The sequence below is a fragment of the Candida theae genome (genome assembly GCF_024610275.1).
Source record: "Candida theae strain CBS 12239 chromosome Unknown scaffold101, whole genome shotgun sequence".
Classification (NCBI taxonomy): Eukaryota; Fungi; Ascomycota; class Pichiomycetes; order Serinales; family Debaryomycetaceae; genus Lodderomyces; species Lodderomyces theae.
The window spans coordinates 1-16,346 of NW_026261333.1; the positions used below are offsets into that span (position 1 = coordinate 1).

The following is a 16,346-nucleotide window of genomic DNA, read 5'->3' on the forward strand; positions in this document are numbered from 1 at the left end:
CAAGAAATTACATTGCATTTCAAAACGTACATCCTCGGTTCTTTATATAACACTAATTACTGATCTGCACCCTTTCCTAAATTTGTCCACACTGTATAAAATCTTGGTGATAGTGGTTTTGCGTGAATACAAAGACGTTATGAGAGTTTCGAATAGTTAAAACAGATAACCACATCATGTTTCAATGAAAGACCAACTTTGCACTTATGATTGTCTCCTTTATTTGCATTTCTTTCTCTCCCCTCTTTCATTGGAGTTTGTGATTATAGACACTTTAAGTGTGTTTCTTTAAAGCATTATTGGATGGCATAGGGAGTGAATGGGCAACAATGTACGAATTAAGGCTTGTGGCAGTACCAGCAAAAGCGTTATACCAGGCAATAATGGCAGTGATAACTCCAAAGATGCCACCGGTACGAGTTACGCCCAATATTCCAGTGAAATCACCGACAGTGAGCAACAAGAATGTCAAAAACAAAAACAAGAACAATAAAAAGAATGGCCAAGTTGACTTCACCGTATTTAAGAGTAACATGAATGTGAAAATTGTCCAACCCAACAAGAAAAAGGAGACTGCATTTGTCAATTGATCACTACCTTCATAAGCTGCACCAATACCAAAAGCTTCGATATGAATGGCGGCATAACTTAACCAAAAGGCCCCATAAGAAGTTAAAGCAGTACAACCAAATGTATTACCAACAACAAATTCAAATAGGCCAGCAAAAAGTTGAACCATGCCACCATAGAAACAGGCCATTGAAACGACAACTTTGGGGATAGAGATACCCATAGCACGAGCATTGACTAAACTCAAAACAAAAGTAGTCAAAGCAAATCCACACAAACCAAGTGGGGCCGGATTAATGTTAACTTTGGGGTATGGAGCAGCACCGGGGTTCAAAGACCCACCAAACGCGGCCATTAATTCATGGCGATAAAACTTTTGACCACTAATGGTGACAAACTCCCCACCATCGCCATGAACATGAACTCTTGATATACCAGCATCGTCAACATCAGTTGAAGGATTTTTGGATGTAGCCGAGTTTTGCGAAAATACAGAAGACATGTGGAGTGTAGTGTAAGGTGACGAAGTGAAATGTAGTAAAGTTTGATGTAATGTGCTAGTGTGACTGGTGTCTGAAGCAGTATTAGTGGCTGTAGCCGTAGTAGCTGTAAGTTTTGATTATTCAAAGAAGAATAAGTTTCAAGGCTTGGTGATATTTGCAAGCATATATATATGTGCAAGAATCAAAAAAGAAAGGGGTTTGTGTAGTTTAACATGAGTGGTGACAAAGTACGAGCACATATAAAATTATAAAGAAGAGCTCCAGCATCCAATTCCATTCGTTTGTGGTGGCCAGTTGGTGGTGGGTTGTTCTTGTGATGAAAGTACAAACACACATCTCTCCCCACAAAATTTAATCAAAACAGACAAGAAAAAAACAAGAAAAAGAAGAAGAAAAAAAAAACACACCACCACCATTGGAATGGTAACAGAAGTCTAATAATAATACTATGAAAAAAGGGTAGGGTTTACTGAAGTAAGCATATGGGAAATTACATGATATCAGGAACTAGCATGCAAAGATGTAACTTATTGGTTGACAACAACAGAGGTATTTCAGTCTTTTTTTTAAACTGAAAATATTTTAGAAAACTTTAGACCAGAGCTGTTAATGTTATACCACGCCATTATATAAGATGTTACGTAGTAATTGCAGTTGGGACCAAAGTGCTAACCACTACCCCTGCTACAATAACCTATTGAACAACGTACACTATCACATCACTCAATATCAAATTAAGAAAATAAAACGGCAAAAAAAAGAAAAAAAAAAAGAAAAAAAAAACTCCGAGCAGCCACAAAAACAAAAAACGAAATTACAACAACACAACACACTTCGCTCCCAGTAAGAATGCAGAGCGGTAAAGCTTTGATGCTTTCACTCGTTTTCTTTTTTGAGAGACCTGATTTGTGCAAACCTTAGCTTCTCAAAGGTGTGAGAATGTTACCACAATAACAACTTGCAAACAATAAAATTTAAAACGATGAAGTATATATGTAGGAATAGGCACATATACCAATGTATTAGATGTGAGTAGTTGTGGTGCAAGAGGCGAGTCTTTGTTGTTATCACATCAAGTTTTATAGGGAGATATATTATTTCTACACTTACTTACACTACTGTCGATACTTACTCCACCTCACATTACCTCACTCTGCATTACTCGGCCCCATTATACCTGCGGTGATTACTTTTTAAATTAGATTAGTTAGCCAATTCTCTGGGGTACAGTAAGCGTTTGATACTTGTTTACAGATGTTCTTGTGTGGTCTCTTCTTTTTACCGCCATTCGCTTCCCTTCACCCCCTACTATCCACCATCCATCTACTGAGCAGAGGTAGAAGGTGTGTCTATTCTATGTTCTCTAACCACCAGACATTAGTTGTAGAGGTATAGAACAGTTTGGTTGTCAGTGTTGTTGTTGTTGTTGTTGTTGTTGTGTCCCCTTGATGCAAAAGCAGAAGACGAAACTCCGATCGACGGCTTTTTGTTTTGTGTTTCATTGTTGATGATGTTTTTTTTTTTTTCCTAAACCTCTTCTGTTGTTGGGTGTGAGTGGTGGTGGTTATCGGCTTTCATTTGCTTTGTTTTTTTTTTGTTTTTTTTTTTTGGCTTTTTGGTTTTAGGCTTTTCTTTTACAATTGTTGTCAGCTTTTAGCAATAAGAGACATAAGGCAGCGTTCCGATGTGGTTTAAGTACTTATATTCGTGTTATCCCCTACTTTTCCTCTCCAAATGTGGTATAACATGTGTCAGATCTGGTGAATTTCCTCACTACATTCACGTTAAACGTTTTCCAAAAGATTTGTGATAAAATTCCTGCAAATTAATTAAACCACACAAACGTTCAGAACTCCAGTTTTGAGAAGTAGTGAAGTGTGGTGACGAAGTTTGTTTTTGCTACATTTGCCACAAAAGGAATACAAGTTTGATATGCGTCCCATACAAAAATGCTGTGATTCAAAGGGTGAAATTGTACGCAATCAATGATCCAATTGATATCCTTCTCCTTATCACAGTCAAATCTGTGTAACGCATGTTTAGTAGTATAACATTATCCACCGAGTCAGCAATACTCTTGACTAGGTCTTGAACTTGATTGTAGAATTCAAACTCACACGCATTCAACCCGACAACCATTCTACCAGTTATTGCATTTCTCAATGTCACTTTTGCAACTTCTTGCCCAGTACCTTTTTCTCTTCAACTCTGCAACCATTTCCCTCAACCCAAGAACTCGTTTGAGCCATCGATCAACACCAGCAATCTGATCCTCATTCCACAACAACGTATCAGACACAGGTGCCAGAAACAACATCTGGGCTCTTGTTGCGTCAGCACCATACTTGGCGATACATTCTCCAGGATCAGCTCCATTGTACTTTGATTTAGACATCTTCTCGTAGGAAATGTTAGGCGTCTTCCCAGATGCTCTAACAACCGGTGCTTGTGGATTTGAAANTCTGGCTTGATGTGTTTGATGATGTTGTGGGAGGTGTTGTTGGCATGAATCGGCTTTGGTGGTGTTGTGAAATTGAGACTTGCTAAAACCCTAACCCTTTTTTAATGTTCTTCAATTTGCTCAATATTTGATGGCATTCATTCAAACGTTCCTCTTCTTCTGGGATGTTCAGCCTTCTCTGCTGTTGTAGCATAATCCACTATGCTGACCTCGTTCCATTTCTCTTTGTTATTCTCAATTCAAGTTGTTGGTCTTTAACGTGTTGCAATACCCCTGCACTTATTCGCTCAATTGCAATATTCTAGATTCGATTTTGTCCAACAGTTTCAATATCTTTGTCAATCGGTCTGACAAATCTCTCACTTTGTTAAATTGTGCTGTCAAATCTTTTTCACTAATATCGTTCAGTTCGATCAACTCCCTGAAGGAGTGTAACCGGCTACCAATAACACGTAGTCTCGTCAAAAGGATAATCTGTGACTGATTCAACAGCTCGAAATTCTCACCCAACGTATCCAACGGTCCAGTTAGCAATGAATGGGCAGCAAGTTCAATTGGATGGAGATCGTTGATGATTGGGTGGCTGTCATTCTCTGATGTTGATGATTGAGTGGACGTCATTGATGAATTCTGGCGTAGAGGGCAAAAGAAAAAAAGACGGATAAGGAGACAGAGACAGCACTCTTGATCAAATGTGGAGTCACTTGACAATGCAAATTATGTGTTCCCTTTGAGTCTCACATTTTTTTTTTTTTTTTTTTTTTTCTTTTTGGGTTTACATTGAGTCAGTGCTACTTTCCATATATAACTCTAACGCGATGCAATGGATCCTTCTTCATCCATCGAGGATTCGCCCCCAAAACTCATGTTGGAATCAGACACATATATGTCCTCCTCTTCGTCGGCTTCCATTTCCGTTCTCCTTGCCTCCCAGTTACTCAATTGATGCTTATCAGTTAAATCACCACCAGTCAAAACACGAATCAATTTCAACTTAGTAGTTTGTGGTAACTGATCAAAATCAACATGATCTCTTTGGAACTCACTCACGTCAGGAGAATGCCCAATCGATTGTCCCACACGGACCAAAGTTTCAATGCACGATTTGGAGTTTGACAACAAGTCCCCATCAAACAGAAACTTGGTCTTGTCGAATAATAATATGATCGTTGATCCACCAAACTTGAAATATCCAACTTCTTCCCCTCGTTCAATTGAATCGCCTTCCTGTTTGGTAAGACAGATCGAGCCAACCATCATTGCCCCAACAGCAATCATAATCACAGTGCCATACTTTTCGGTATGAATTGGGATGATACTACGCACATTCTCCCCAAAGACATCCAACTCCGATCTAATAGCCATCGGATTGACTGTGTAATACTCACCCTCGATGTATTTGATTGACCCCACTTTTCCCGACACTGGCGAATGAAATCTATGATAGTCTTGTGGTGCTAGCCTGAATATTCCTAATGAACATTGATCAGGTTGATACAAATTGGTTTTATTCAAGTTTTGGAAATTACCATTGAACAATTTTGCTAATGTGAAATTTCTTCCTTTTATCCACAAATTTGTTGCATCATTGACGGATTCAAACACAGTGCACCTACAATCGGCGGGAGAGGAAACAATCCCATCGTTTTCCTTATCCTCTATCAAACGTGCATTAGGCTTCAATTTCCTGTAGAAAAATTCGTTGAAAGTTGGATATCCGCCTGGATTGTCAATCAAACAATCTTCAAGACTGAGTTTGTGAAACTTGATGAAAGATGCAATATCAGCCTTCAGCAGCGGTGAATCAAATTTCTTACCCTGTTTTTTGCTTAGACTACTGAGTAGTAACCTCACCCTCGTCGATTTTGCTTTATCCAAACCCTTGTATAGCAAACGGATGCCCAACCGAACGTAAACACTCATTTTCTCCTCCACAATGATTCCAGTCAACCGATCTTGTACAAAAATGTTTGCCGTGTTACCACCTAGCTTATATTTCCCATAGGTAAGCTTTATAAGTGCTTTTGAGTACCACTTCTTAGTGGCATGACGAGGTGTGGCATAAGACGAGACAAGAAGTTTGTTCACAATACTCCAATCTTTGGAGGCGCAAATGGCAAAATGAGTAATTATATCCGTATCTTGCTTTTTTGAAAGTCGCTTTTGCGAACACAAGGGGCATGTGTCAAACACGAAAATTTGATTTGAATTTTGATCGTTTAAACTCACGTGGATCTCAAGTTGTTCGATTATATCGTCATAGGTTAATGTATCTGCCATAACATCCTTGCCCAAGTTTTTGTAAAACTCCTCAACTAAAGCTTCCGCATCCTTGGACCCTAAGGCGTCCAAGAGAGAGACTAGTTCCATATATTCATAAGCCTCTTCTTCCTTGGTGGTACCTAAATCATACTGTTTCAACAAGACCCTCCAAAACTCTCTTCTCAATTCATTGTAAGTCTCAAAGCGAACACGAATTTTCAACTTTGGTGAATATTTACCCAAATATTTTTGGTCGTGCAAATCAAGACTTAAAGACATCACCTTAAACTTTGAAGTGTCTACCGTGGACTCAACAATTTTTTTTCTATTCGAGAACCTTCCTCGCCTAACCTGTTTGACAATATTGTCGTCCTCTAATATTTTGACGCGTGAATTCAGTGTGGCATCATTGTCGCTGGTATATTGTCCAGGCTCTAAATTGATACTTGCTTCGGAGCTGGAAACGCCGTGTTCCATCAAGGATTGAAAGGGAGAAAGTTCGATGAGATCGCGAAGTGCTAGCTTCAAGTGTGCCACATCGTCATGGAACGAAAATCGATCTCTATCAAGAACAGAAAACTGCACAGTGTAATTGCTCTCATGGGCCATAACCTCAAACGCAACACGTTCGTTAAAAATTGGCAGCAACGTGTGACGTTTCCAACTTGTCCTAAAAGTTTTTTTACCAAAAGTCACCACCACAAACGGATCCATATCAAAGCTGGTATGAGTGAAGTTTGAAATGGGTGGTAGGTCTTCACAAGAAACAATCTCAATGAACAAAACACCCAATACTTGACGTCCCCTCAATTCAAAAGCATCCTTTGAAGCCTCTTCACGAGTGGGCTTGGTTCTTCTAATACCCAATCTCCTCTTCGGCCTCTCTCTTTTGTCATCTCCACCCTGAGACAAGTTCCCATCACTGTAACCATCAGTAGACAAATAAGACGACTGCTCGGACAAAGAGCTTGCGTACTTGTCGTTGCCTCGAACACCAAGAAAACTGCTCTTCTTGAAGCTATCCAGCGGCTTGCCATTACTCAACCCAGACGACGCGGACTTTTTTGTGGCTAACGACTCCGTTTCAGATACATCTGTCATTGCTTCATCGTAAAATCCTTGCTCATCTGGTGTCAACAGATGAAGCGCTTTTGAATCCGGTTCAATTAAGCTTCGCAACCAAGCTCTGAACTCTTGTTCTGTTACGTTTAGTCTGAAGCCTTGCATTTGTGCAGCAATGTTTGCCCCTACACCTCCTTTGCCTCTAGGTGCACGCGACATTCTCTTTTTCACAAACAACTCAAACGAGAGTAGAACTGATCCGGTGACGAAGGCGTGAACTGTAGAGTTGGAGCTGAGACCATACCATTTCAACTCAGTCTTTTCTATGAAAGTTCCATCATTTTTGAAGAACAACTTTTCTAAACTCAACCTTAATTCACCAAGGTAGTTCTTGTATCTTTTATGTTTGTCCCATACAGAAATCACTAGAATTGATGTCAAGTCTCCTCGATTCAAGGGAATGCTCAACTCATCGTCCCAACTTGGCTGATTCGTATTGGTTTTTCTCTGCGTCGCTTTCTTGTGGTCATTGATCTTGGCAACAAGCACCGGGTTAACGTACTTCTTTGACGAATGTCTAGTTGAGCTCGCTTCCTTCTCGCTGTCTGATGTGTTGACCAAATCTGCTGCCCGATTAGCATTAATTTTCAAATACAATTTGTACTGAGATGCACCATCCGTACTTTCATCTATATGGATCTTGGGGGCTCCAGTATTGTTAATATTCTTAAGCGACGTATGCGAAGTCGAGTTGGAGCTCGCATTGGATTCAGAGCTCTGCTTGGAAGAATCCTGGTTTCGCCTGTCCATGGCTTATTTTATGTTCTTGTTCGTCAATGCGTTTCAACAATTCAAAATGAGTTGTCAAACTTTGAGAAATTCTATGTTGAATTGAAATTTGGGGAAGAGTGGGGTGAAGCGGTTCACCTGTCCTATCCAGTCCAATCTAATCCAATCCACAATGAGGGTGGCTTGTCCAGATGTATTCGTTGATTTGTTTTTTTTTTTGCACTAGTCGTTACACCCTGTGCGGAGTTTAGCGTTGAGAACCAAGCTCTGCCGCTGTGCATTGTCCACGCCTCGCTGGCGGGGAGGTACACACAAAATTTGAGGCGGAGACGACAAAACCAAAACAGAGAAAAGCCGATCGACAGATTTGACGCAGGTGGTTGGAGGGAGGTTTCTAAAATTAGCATCATTGAAGTGTTAAGTGGCCACGCCAAGTGAGTACAAGAAAGACTACAACATGTTACTTGTACTTGACACCATCTGCTATCCTACATGGGCTATAATTACTTGGAACCATCTGTGAGGGGTGTACGACAAATAATTGAATCCTCTGCTAGTGGCGAAACCATCACTGCAAGCACCTTTCAGCCAATTCTGTCAGTACTCCCATGGGACCATCGTTCCACAGGCACCCTTACATTGACTATATTCTGGAGGTAGGGCTGTGGCCGATGAGTGGGAAGAGTATTCTACCTACTGTGTCCATTAAGATCTCACAGTGCAGCCATCTCTTCGTCAGATACCTCTCGTTACGTTTAAGCCATCGTTTAAGCCATCGTTAGGTAGTGGCAATCCTGGGGTCTATACGTAGAAGGATGCCATCTTCCACTAGGAAGAAATTTGACGAATAAAACTCTGTCAACAAGAGCTATTGCCTCAATCCTTCCTCCCCACCCCTCTCTCTCTCTCTCTGTCTCTCTCTCTCTCTGACAAAATTCTGCGAAAAGAAAAGCAAAGCACACATCTCTCTCTCACTTAAACGCAGTTGTGGAAGACAGTATGGAGGATTTTGATTTCCGCCTTTCACACCTTTTAGAATGGGTCAATTCTACGCAAATTGGTGAACGAAATTTGCAAAAGACGTTCATATCTCCCACACTCGTTGTTCGAGATGTTGAAGACTCGGGAAGAGGAGTTTACGCCCGAGAAAGCATCAAGCCGCATAATTTGATTATCAACGTTCCTCATGTTTTCTTGATGAACTCTGTTACGGTGTTGAATCATATTGCTAAATATAACGGAATGAAACTTGACCATCAAATGAGTGCTTCTGCAGATGTGGTTCATGATGTCTACGCCACAATATATCAAAGTTTATCGAAAGAGGAGTTGCTTGAATTGTCTTCATTTCAATTATTAGCAATGTATATAGCGATGGAGAGGAAGCGGGAAAAGTCTTACTGGAAACCGTTCCTTGAAATGCTACCTACATTCGAGGATTTTTCGTTAGTGACCTTACTCTACGATGTTGAAACGGTAAACTTGTTACCTGAATCAACGAGACGGATGCACGATAAGGTACTCAAACGTTTCGAGCATGATTTCAAAGTTGTATTTGAGATGCTCAGTCTGAAAACTGAGAATGCTCTCTCACTTGTGTCTAGGCAAGAGTTCCTACTCTCCTGGCTCAGTGTCAACTCTCGTTGTTTATACATGAAGCTCCCCACCAGCAAAAACACCCAGGATAATTTCACATTGGCACCTTATATAGATTTCATCAATCATTCTCCCGATGATCATTGCAATTTGAAAATTGACAGCAAAGGATTCCAAGTATTTACGACATCTAGCTATGCTTCTGGTGAACAATTATATTTCAGTTATGGACCACACAGCAACGAATTTCTTCTTACAGAGTACGGATTTATTGTACCCAACAACAAGTGGGATGACATCGATCTAACGAAAGCAATATTAGCTATATTGAAGCCACAGCAGATTGAATTTTTGAAACAACATCACTATTTTGGAAATTACACCGTTAATCGAGAAGGGTTGTCTTTCCGGACTGAGGTAGCCTTGGCTACCCTTCAAGAGTCGACACCTCAAGAGTCACGACGGTTGATTGGATTGATCAATGGAAACTTTGATGGCACCTCATACAAAGCCGTATCCCTTGAACTCATCTCAAACATTCTAGGACAAGTGATACACGAAGCAGAAAAGTATCAGTATTTACAATTCGCAGACGATGACAGTCCCACATTGCAAGCTAGAAAAAGAGCGATTGGGACACTCTACAAAGATCGCAAACAATTGGCTCGTGCAGTCACTGATAGTCTAAAACAACTATAAACTTAGTATCGCATCAGCAGCAGCTTTATCGACACCTCTATCTATACCCAACTTCGTCTTCACCATACTCGTGATCATTGAATTTGTAAATGTTGCCTTGTTGTGTTTTTTCCCCAAGAAAGAAATGTATCCGTTCAAGTTGTCTATCTCAGTGTTTCTTAAATTCCGAACATCTTGTCTCATGGAAGAGCTATTCAATGCAGTTGATCGGCATACCGAAGTCACTATATCCAAAAGCCGACTTTCGCTCAAAAAGGCCCTTGATTGCGGTATTTCTTCCAAAATGGGATACTCCACATGAAATATCTCCAAGCACTCAGTAATTATTGATTTCCAAAGCTTGATTGTATCCTCTCCGTATAGCAAATTCCCGTTAGGCACATCGAATATCGCCGACAATGGATTAATGCAACAGTTGATAACCAACTTCTGCATCTGAAGTAAAATAAAATCGTGATACTCAACATACTCTGCATTCAAACTCGGAGTATTTAGAATTGCACGAATCATCTCTGGAAGCTCATTTGTAGCCAAACCATTGTTGCTGCTAATCTGCAAAGTTCCCTTTGACGCATGATTTACTACTCCATGTTCGTCGACGTAAACACCATGGGTGGTGATCGCTTCAAAAAACTTGGGACAATTTGAACTATTCACCCAGAATCTCTTTGTGAGAAAATCGGGCATCCCCATCCCATTTTGTAGAATTAGCACATTGGATTTTGAAGACAAGTTTTCAATATATGGTTGTAAAGCTGCCTCGGTTTGAAAACATTTGGTAGTTATAATCAAATTCTCAATACTATTCCCCTGAAGATCCTTGGCTTTGTCAACCGGCACCTCAACCGAGGAGTCCTTTGCTCTATGTACATGATCTGGACTTTTCACTCTTATGAACCTATCCTTGATTGATGACTTATTTGGTCGAAGCAAAAGTGCTGGCAACACGGGCCTCTGCTGCTGAAACATTTTCAAATCATGGGCCACAAGAGACCCCAAAGCACCGGCACCTAATATATGCACCTTGAGTGGTTCGGCAATTTTTTGAATTGGTGTCATTTCAATGTGCTCTTTAGTTTGATGAGTATTGCGAGCTGGAAATTTTTCTGCGATCAACAAAATACGATCGGATTCTAGAATGGCTTGCACTAGCATATCATGCTTATTGTTGGTCTAACCGGTGGAATAGCATGTGGTAAATCCACCGTATCCCACGAGCTCAAAACCAAATACCATTACACGGTGATAGATGCCGATTTGATTGCTCGAGAAGTAGTGATACCAGGCAAGCCTGCTTACAAGAAAGTTGTCACAGCCTTTAGCGATGTTCCGAATTTATTAAACGAGGACGGCACACTCAACCGAGCTATCTTGGGAAGAGCTGTTTTTGAAGACAAGAACAAACTAAAGATTCTCAACTCAATAGTCCACCCGGCTGTTAGGTGGGAAATTGTGGCACAAATCTTGAGCGCCTATGCTAGCTGCAAAAGCTTGGTAATCTTGGACGTTCCCTTGTTGTTTGAATCCCAGTTGTACTTGATATGTGGTCTCATAGTTACTGTGTCAACAGCAGCTGACCTACAAATTGAGAGATTGTTGGCTAGAAATGCCGAGTTGACAAGAAGCGATGCAGAGAATAGAATTAAAAGTCAAATGTCAAATACTGAAAGGAATTACAGAAGTGATATCGTCGTTGATAATTCTGGGTCAGTTTCTGATTTGAAAGACGCGATAGCTCTTCTCTCAAAAGAGATCAAACCTAGCAAAATATGGACAATTTTAGATTTGTTTCCACCATTTGGTGTTTTGTCTGCTTGCTTCACATTCGCCATCAGAAGAATCGCCGAAAAGTACAAGGGGGCAAAACCAAAATCTACTTAGAAAGTAGTGATACACTAGAAAAAGAAAAATAATCCTAACCTTGTGTTTGACGTACCCCACTAACAATATCATCAACTCTCAAAAGTAAGCAGGCACTCTCGATTGCAGTCTTGATCGACTGTTGCTTGATAACTTCTGGTTCCCATATGCCGTAATCTGTCATATCCACCACTTTACCATTTTCGCCGTCTATCCCATATGTGTAGTTTCCCAGTGCTTGCTTGGCTCTCAACTGCGATAAGACTTTGATTGGATTGCCACCACAATTTTGAATCAATGTCCTAGGTATGACTTCAAATGCATCAGCTACTGCCTGATAAGGGTATTGCTCAACCCCTTCAATAGTTTTGGCCTTTTCTGACAACTTCACACTACAAGCCATTTCAGTAGCACCACCACCAGGACTTAAAGATGGTTCAAACATGACGTTTCTTGTCACTGCCATGGCATCATGTAGATTCCTTTCTATTTCATTCAAAATATCCTTTGAGGCCCCTCTCAATATAACAGTACAAGCTTGCGGCTTCTTACATTTGTCAAGGAAAGCAAAATACTCATCGCCAATTAATTCAACCTTGAACTCTCCACATTTGGTTCCAACATCAGATTCTTTTAAATCCTCAACCCTGTTTACAATGGTCGCACCAGTTGCTCTGGCGATTCGGTTATTATCAGATTTTTTGACCCTTCTCAACGCAGAAACACCACCTTTCAAAAGATAGTGCTGAGCCAAATCGCTGACACCCTTTTCGGTAATGACCAAGTCGGGCTTGAATTCTAACAATTGTTCACACATCAATTTAACTTGTTCTTCCTCAATTTGCAAGATCCTGTTCCAATCATCCTCTTTGGTAATTTCAATATTTGTTTGTGATTCACCCTTTTTATACTCCAACGGACAGTCCAACAAAATGACCCTTGGGTTGTCAATATGTCTTTTCATTTTTGGATGAACCACATCCTTGTTCAACAAAATACCATCAAGTACCTCTGAGTCGGCCACTTCTCCTCCAGGTATTTTTTCGATTCTGACATACCTCTTCACGTCAATCTCCTTGTATTCTCCCTTTTGAACCATGACCGTTCTGACGGCTTGCAAGCTCAATTCACACATCTTTTCAGCCCACTTGTTGATATATTTGGTACCAATGGAGGCTTTGATTAACAGGATCATTGCCTTGTCGTTATTTATATCCACTTCTTTAGAGACCTCGTGAATAACCTCTAATGCATCTTTCAAAGCTTGCTTCAATGCTTGGATGATGATGACGGGGTGTATATTCTTTTCAATGTAGGGGAAAGTTTGTGCCAATATTTCACCAGCTAAAATAATGACTGTCGTGGTACCATCTCCAACCTCTTCGTCTTGAGTTCTTGAAAGTTCAATCATCGATTTGGCAGCAGGATGAGATACATCAATTTCTCTAAGAATAGCATGACCGTCATTGGTCAACACTATACCACCCATGGGGTCCAACAACATTTTCAACATGGCTTTAGGACCCAAACACGTTCTGATGATATCGGCAACCGCTTTTGCTGCAGTGATGTTGGCCACTTGAGCTTGTCTTCCAGTTTGCCTCTGGGTAGAGGTATTCAAGTATACAACTGGTGCCTGCATTGTCAATTGAAGTAGTTTAGAATAGTACTGACTAAGATGACGTTGAAACTGGAGGGGAATGTTCAGTGCTTTGGCTCTCTCTCTGATGGGAAATTGAAATTTTTTTTTTTTGTTTTTTTTTTTCCCTCATTCTTTTTGTTCCACCAACTTCGATCAATCGTGAAGCCGAGTTAGCAAAGAGAAAGGGAAAGAGAGAGAGAGAGAGGGACGTGTACGCACTGACAAATACTAGGGTTAATATTCATATTATCAACATAGTCAGTACTAAACAATATGGCACTTGCAAACTATATCAACTCCAATTTTACAAGTATAGATGACTTGCAATTTGTCAATGCGAAAGTAGATGCGTTGGGGGCCCTCAATGAGCAAGTAAGGAAGATCGTGGCAGACAAGTTATCGGGTTTAGAAGGAGCTCCATCAGGGGGAGAAACAGAACCAGAATTGGATAAGTCTAAGTTGAATGACGCGGTGGAGAAAATAATATCTGTTGTTCTGGTTGTAACGACGTTGGACGACTTGAAGGAGAGTTATGACAATGTGACTGCATTGCTCCATGAATTCGGCGATGTACCGGTATTGAGGGAATTGCAAATTCAGATCAAGAAGAAACAGGTGGCAGAAATACAGAAGGAGTATCTATTGAAATGTCAACAGATTGAGACCAAACTAGCAAGCAACACTTCTTTGGAGGATTTGCGCTCCCTTTCTCTGGATGTGACTGAATCGAATGCACCCGAATTGATTTCACAATTGGAACATGAGATTAGTCGAAGGAAGGAGAAGTTTGTGGATGAATTGCGTCAACTTGTTAAGGAAAGCAGATGGTTGAATAAAGCCACCGTGACGAAGGAAGCACTATCTTTAATAGCTGAAGTTACTGAGAAGTTGATTCAATTGCAAGCCATTCGAAACACGCCATCATACCCTGGTACATGGTGGGCGATGGAATGTCTATTAGAACCACTAAATACCAGATTTCATTATCATTTTGATACCCCAAACAAAGACACTAATAAGTTATCAAAACCAGAATGGGCGTTAAGCTTTGTTGAAAATTGCTTGGAAGACAGCTTGCCTGTCATAAACATAATTGTTGAGGAACCGTTCAAGAAAGTTGGTAAAGTTGGAACATACGAGGCGATTACGACTTTGCTTGTGCCTGTGCGTAACAAGATGAACAAGGTGATTCAAGTGATCAATACCAATTTGAAATCTGAATATGATAACAAAGTGAGGGAGAAATACGGTGTCTTATTGTCACATTTGATATTTGAATTATCCACATTCGACCAAAGACTTCGGAACAAGTACAAGTACAACCCGTACTCAACGATATCGGCAACCCCGGCAAAGGAAAAGTGGACAGGAATAACTGGTGATATATTATTAGACGAGCATAATCGTGCGTTTGAGAGTTGGCTAGAGTTTGAAAAGACGTTGGCGATCAAGAGGTTCAACAACGAAATTATGAGTGCAAACGATTGGATGAAAATTGATTTCGATTATCAGCCAAACAAAAGAACTGGCAAGGATACAACTGTTTCGATGAAGTACTTACGGCCAACATTTTCCGCCTATGGACTTGTGAAACTTGTTGAAAATTTGAATTCTCACGTCCAAACACTTAGTATTGTGAAATTTCAATTAAAATACGTGTCCAGTATTCAGTTGCATTTGCTTGATTTGTACTTGGAACAATTGATTCAGCAGCACAAACAATTGACTGATAAGAACACCAAGAGCGTGTTGACGATGATACCCGGTGGTATTGACACCGACACGAAGTCTGTGAACAAACGCGAGACTGAAGTAATTACCAGCTTGGAAAAGCTAACCGAAATCTACTGCTCAACAAAGTTTGTTGGCGATGGAATCGAAAAATGGAACGCTGAGATTGTGTTTGTGCAGCTTTGGAAAATGTATCAAAGCTTTACGACACCCACTCTGGATTTGGAAAGGGATGAGGGGCTATTCAGCGCAATCTCGAACAAGTTTGAAGAACTACTTGACAGGACCTTGCATAGTTATTTGGGAATCTTGCGAGTTGAAATCAAACAGTTGTTGAAACCCTATGTCAATACAGGTCGCTGGGATTCGGATTTGGATGCACAAGAATCTGATATTGTTCCATCACCTAATTTAGCACCACTTATAAACACATTACCAACTTATCTTGATATTGTGGAAAAGTCAGTTTCCAGAATCGATTACTTTGCCGTGACAAATATGGCAGTTACTGTTATTTCAGACTTGTTGTATGAGTACGTTATCACCAATAACCGGTTTTCAAAAGTAGGCGTTAGACAACTAATTCTGGACTTCAACTACTTGGTCAGCTTTCTACATGCGACTCTTTTATTGAACACCAGAAGACTGAGTTCTATCACACGCTTTGATGACTACACATTGTCCAACGATGGAAATCGAAGTTATGTAAAAGTGGTTCAGGCTATCGATGTGCTAGATTCTGTTTCTTCGTCTAAGGCGGCTATGATCAGGACACAAAGAAATGCATTAGATAAATTGAGATCAGATTATGGACATGGCATAGACGCTTTGAGTAACGGTGAAGTACTTGATTTATTGGGTCGTATACAGCTATGAAAACCTATAATATATAGAATAGAAATGAAAAACAAAAAAAAATAAAAAAAGTTTCTTTTTTTNACTGACAAAATAAAATATGCCTTTCTTCTTCTCCCACACTGCACATTAGGCAGTGAGGTGAGTAACCAGCAAAATACTACAGGCTGGCATATGAAGACATGCTGAACCTGTGTTACCATTTGAGATTATCACCTGATAAACGGCACAGCTTGGTTCTTGGGTGGTGAATTGAATGCTTCGTTCAATTGTGTTGATAGACACGCATTTGCCAATCCTGATAAGCCAGCATTGA

The 16,346-nt window shown here is 40.3% G+C and overlaps 8 protein-coding genes across 8 annotated transcripts; 3 read left to right on the top strand and 5 right to left on the bottom strand. All coding sequences in view use genetic code 12, as the record gives it.

Annotated features, from left to right (window-relative positions):
* Window positions 1–274: 274 nt before the first annotated feature.
* Window positions 275–1,072, bottom strand: KGF57_000227 (acetate uptake transporter family protein; the record flags this gene model as incomplete). Its single annotated transcript, XM_051751563.1, has 1 exon — window positions 275–1,072. The coding sequence occupies one exon, from the start codon at window positions 1,070–1,072 to the stop codon at window positions 275–277; it is 798 nt and encodes a 265-aa protein (XP_051611253.1).
* Window positions 1,073–3,213: 2,141 nt separating this feature from the next.
* KGF57_000228 (NAM2) lies at window positions 3,214–4,155 on the bottom strand (the record flags this gene model as incomplete). Its single annotated transcript, XM_051751574.1, has 2 exons — window positions 3,214–3,587; window positions 4,041–4,155. The coding sequence occupies 2 exons, from the start codon at window positions 4,153–4,155 to the stop codon at window positions 3,214–3,216; spliced, it is 489 nt and encodes a 162-aa protein (XP_051611254.1).
* Window positions 4,156–4,344: 189 nt separating this feature from the next.
* On the bottom strand, window positions 4,345–7,668 carry PSD2 (phosphatidylserine decarboxylase 2; the record flags this gene model as incomplete). Its single annotated transcript, XM_051751585.1, has 1 exon — window positions 4,345–7,668. The coding sequence occupies one exon, from the start codon at window positions 7,666–7,668 to the stop codon at window positions 4,345–4,347; it is 3,324 nt and encodes a 1,107-aa protein (XP_051611255.1).
* Window positions 7,669–8,646: 978 nt separating this feature from the next.
* KGF57_000230 (protein-lysine N-methyltransferase) lies at window positions 8,647–9,863 on the top strand (the record flags this gene model as incomplete). Its single annotated transcript, XM_051751597.1, has 2 exons — window positions 8,647–9,756; window positions 9,846–9,863. The coding sequence occupies 2 exons, from the start codon at window positions 8,647–8,649 to the stop codon at window positions 9,861–9,863; spliced, it is 1,128 nt and encodes a 375-aa protein (XP_051611256.1).
* Window positions 9,864–9,936: 73 nt separating this feature from the next.
* KGF57_000231 (2-dehydropantoate 2-reductase) lies at window positions 9,937–11,001 on the bottom strand (the record flags this gene model as incomplete). The annotated part of the gene is made up of 1 exon (XM_051751608.1): window positions 9,937–11,001. One exon carries the CDS (start codon window positions 10,999–11,001, stop codon window positions 9,937–9,939), a length of 1,065 nt encoding a protein of 354 aa, XP_051611257.1.
* Window positions 11,002–11,100: 99 nt separating this feature from the next.
* KGF57_000232 (putative dephospho-CoA kinase) lies at window positions 11,101–11,823 on the top strand (the record flags this gene model as incomplete). Its single annotated transcript, XM_051751619.1, has 1 exon — window positions 11,101–11,823. One exon carries the CDS (start codon window positions 11,101–11,103, stop codon window positions 11,821–11,823), a length of 723 nt encoding a protein of 240 aa, XP_051611258.1.
* Window positions 11,824–11,857: 34 nt separating this feature from the next.
* On the bottom strand, window positions 11,858–13,444 carry CCT3 (chaperonin-containing T-complex subunit; the record flags this gene model as incomplete). The annotated part of the gene is made up of 1 exon (XM_051751630.1): window positions 11,858–13,444. The coding sequence occupies one exon, from the start codon at window positions 13,442–13,444 to the stop codon at window positions 11,858–11,860; it is 1,587 nt and encodes a 528-aa protein (XP_051611259.1).
* A 273-nt stretch (window positions 13,445–13,717) lies between these two features.
* On the top strand, window positions 13,718–16,051 carry TIP20 (Tip20p; the record flags this gene model as incomplete). The annotated part of the gene is made up of 1 exon (XM_051751641.1): window positions 13,718–16,051. The coding sequence occupies one exon, from the start codon at window positions 13,718–13,720 to the stop codon at window positions 16,049–16,051; it is 2,334 nt and encodes a 777-aa protein (XP_051611260.1).
* Window positions 16,052–16,346: the final 295 nt, after the last annotated feature.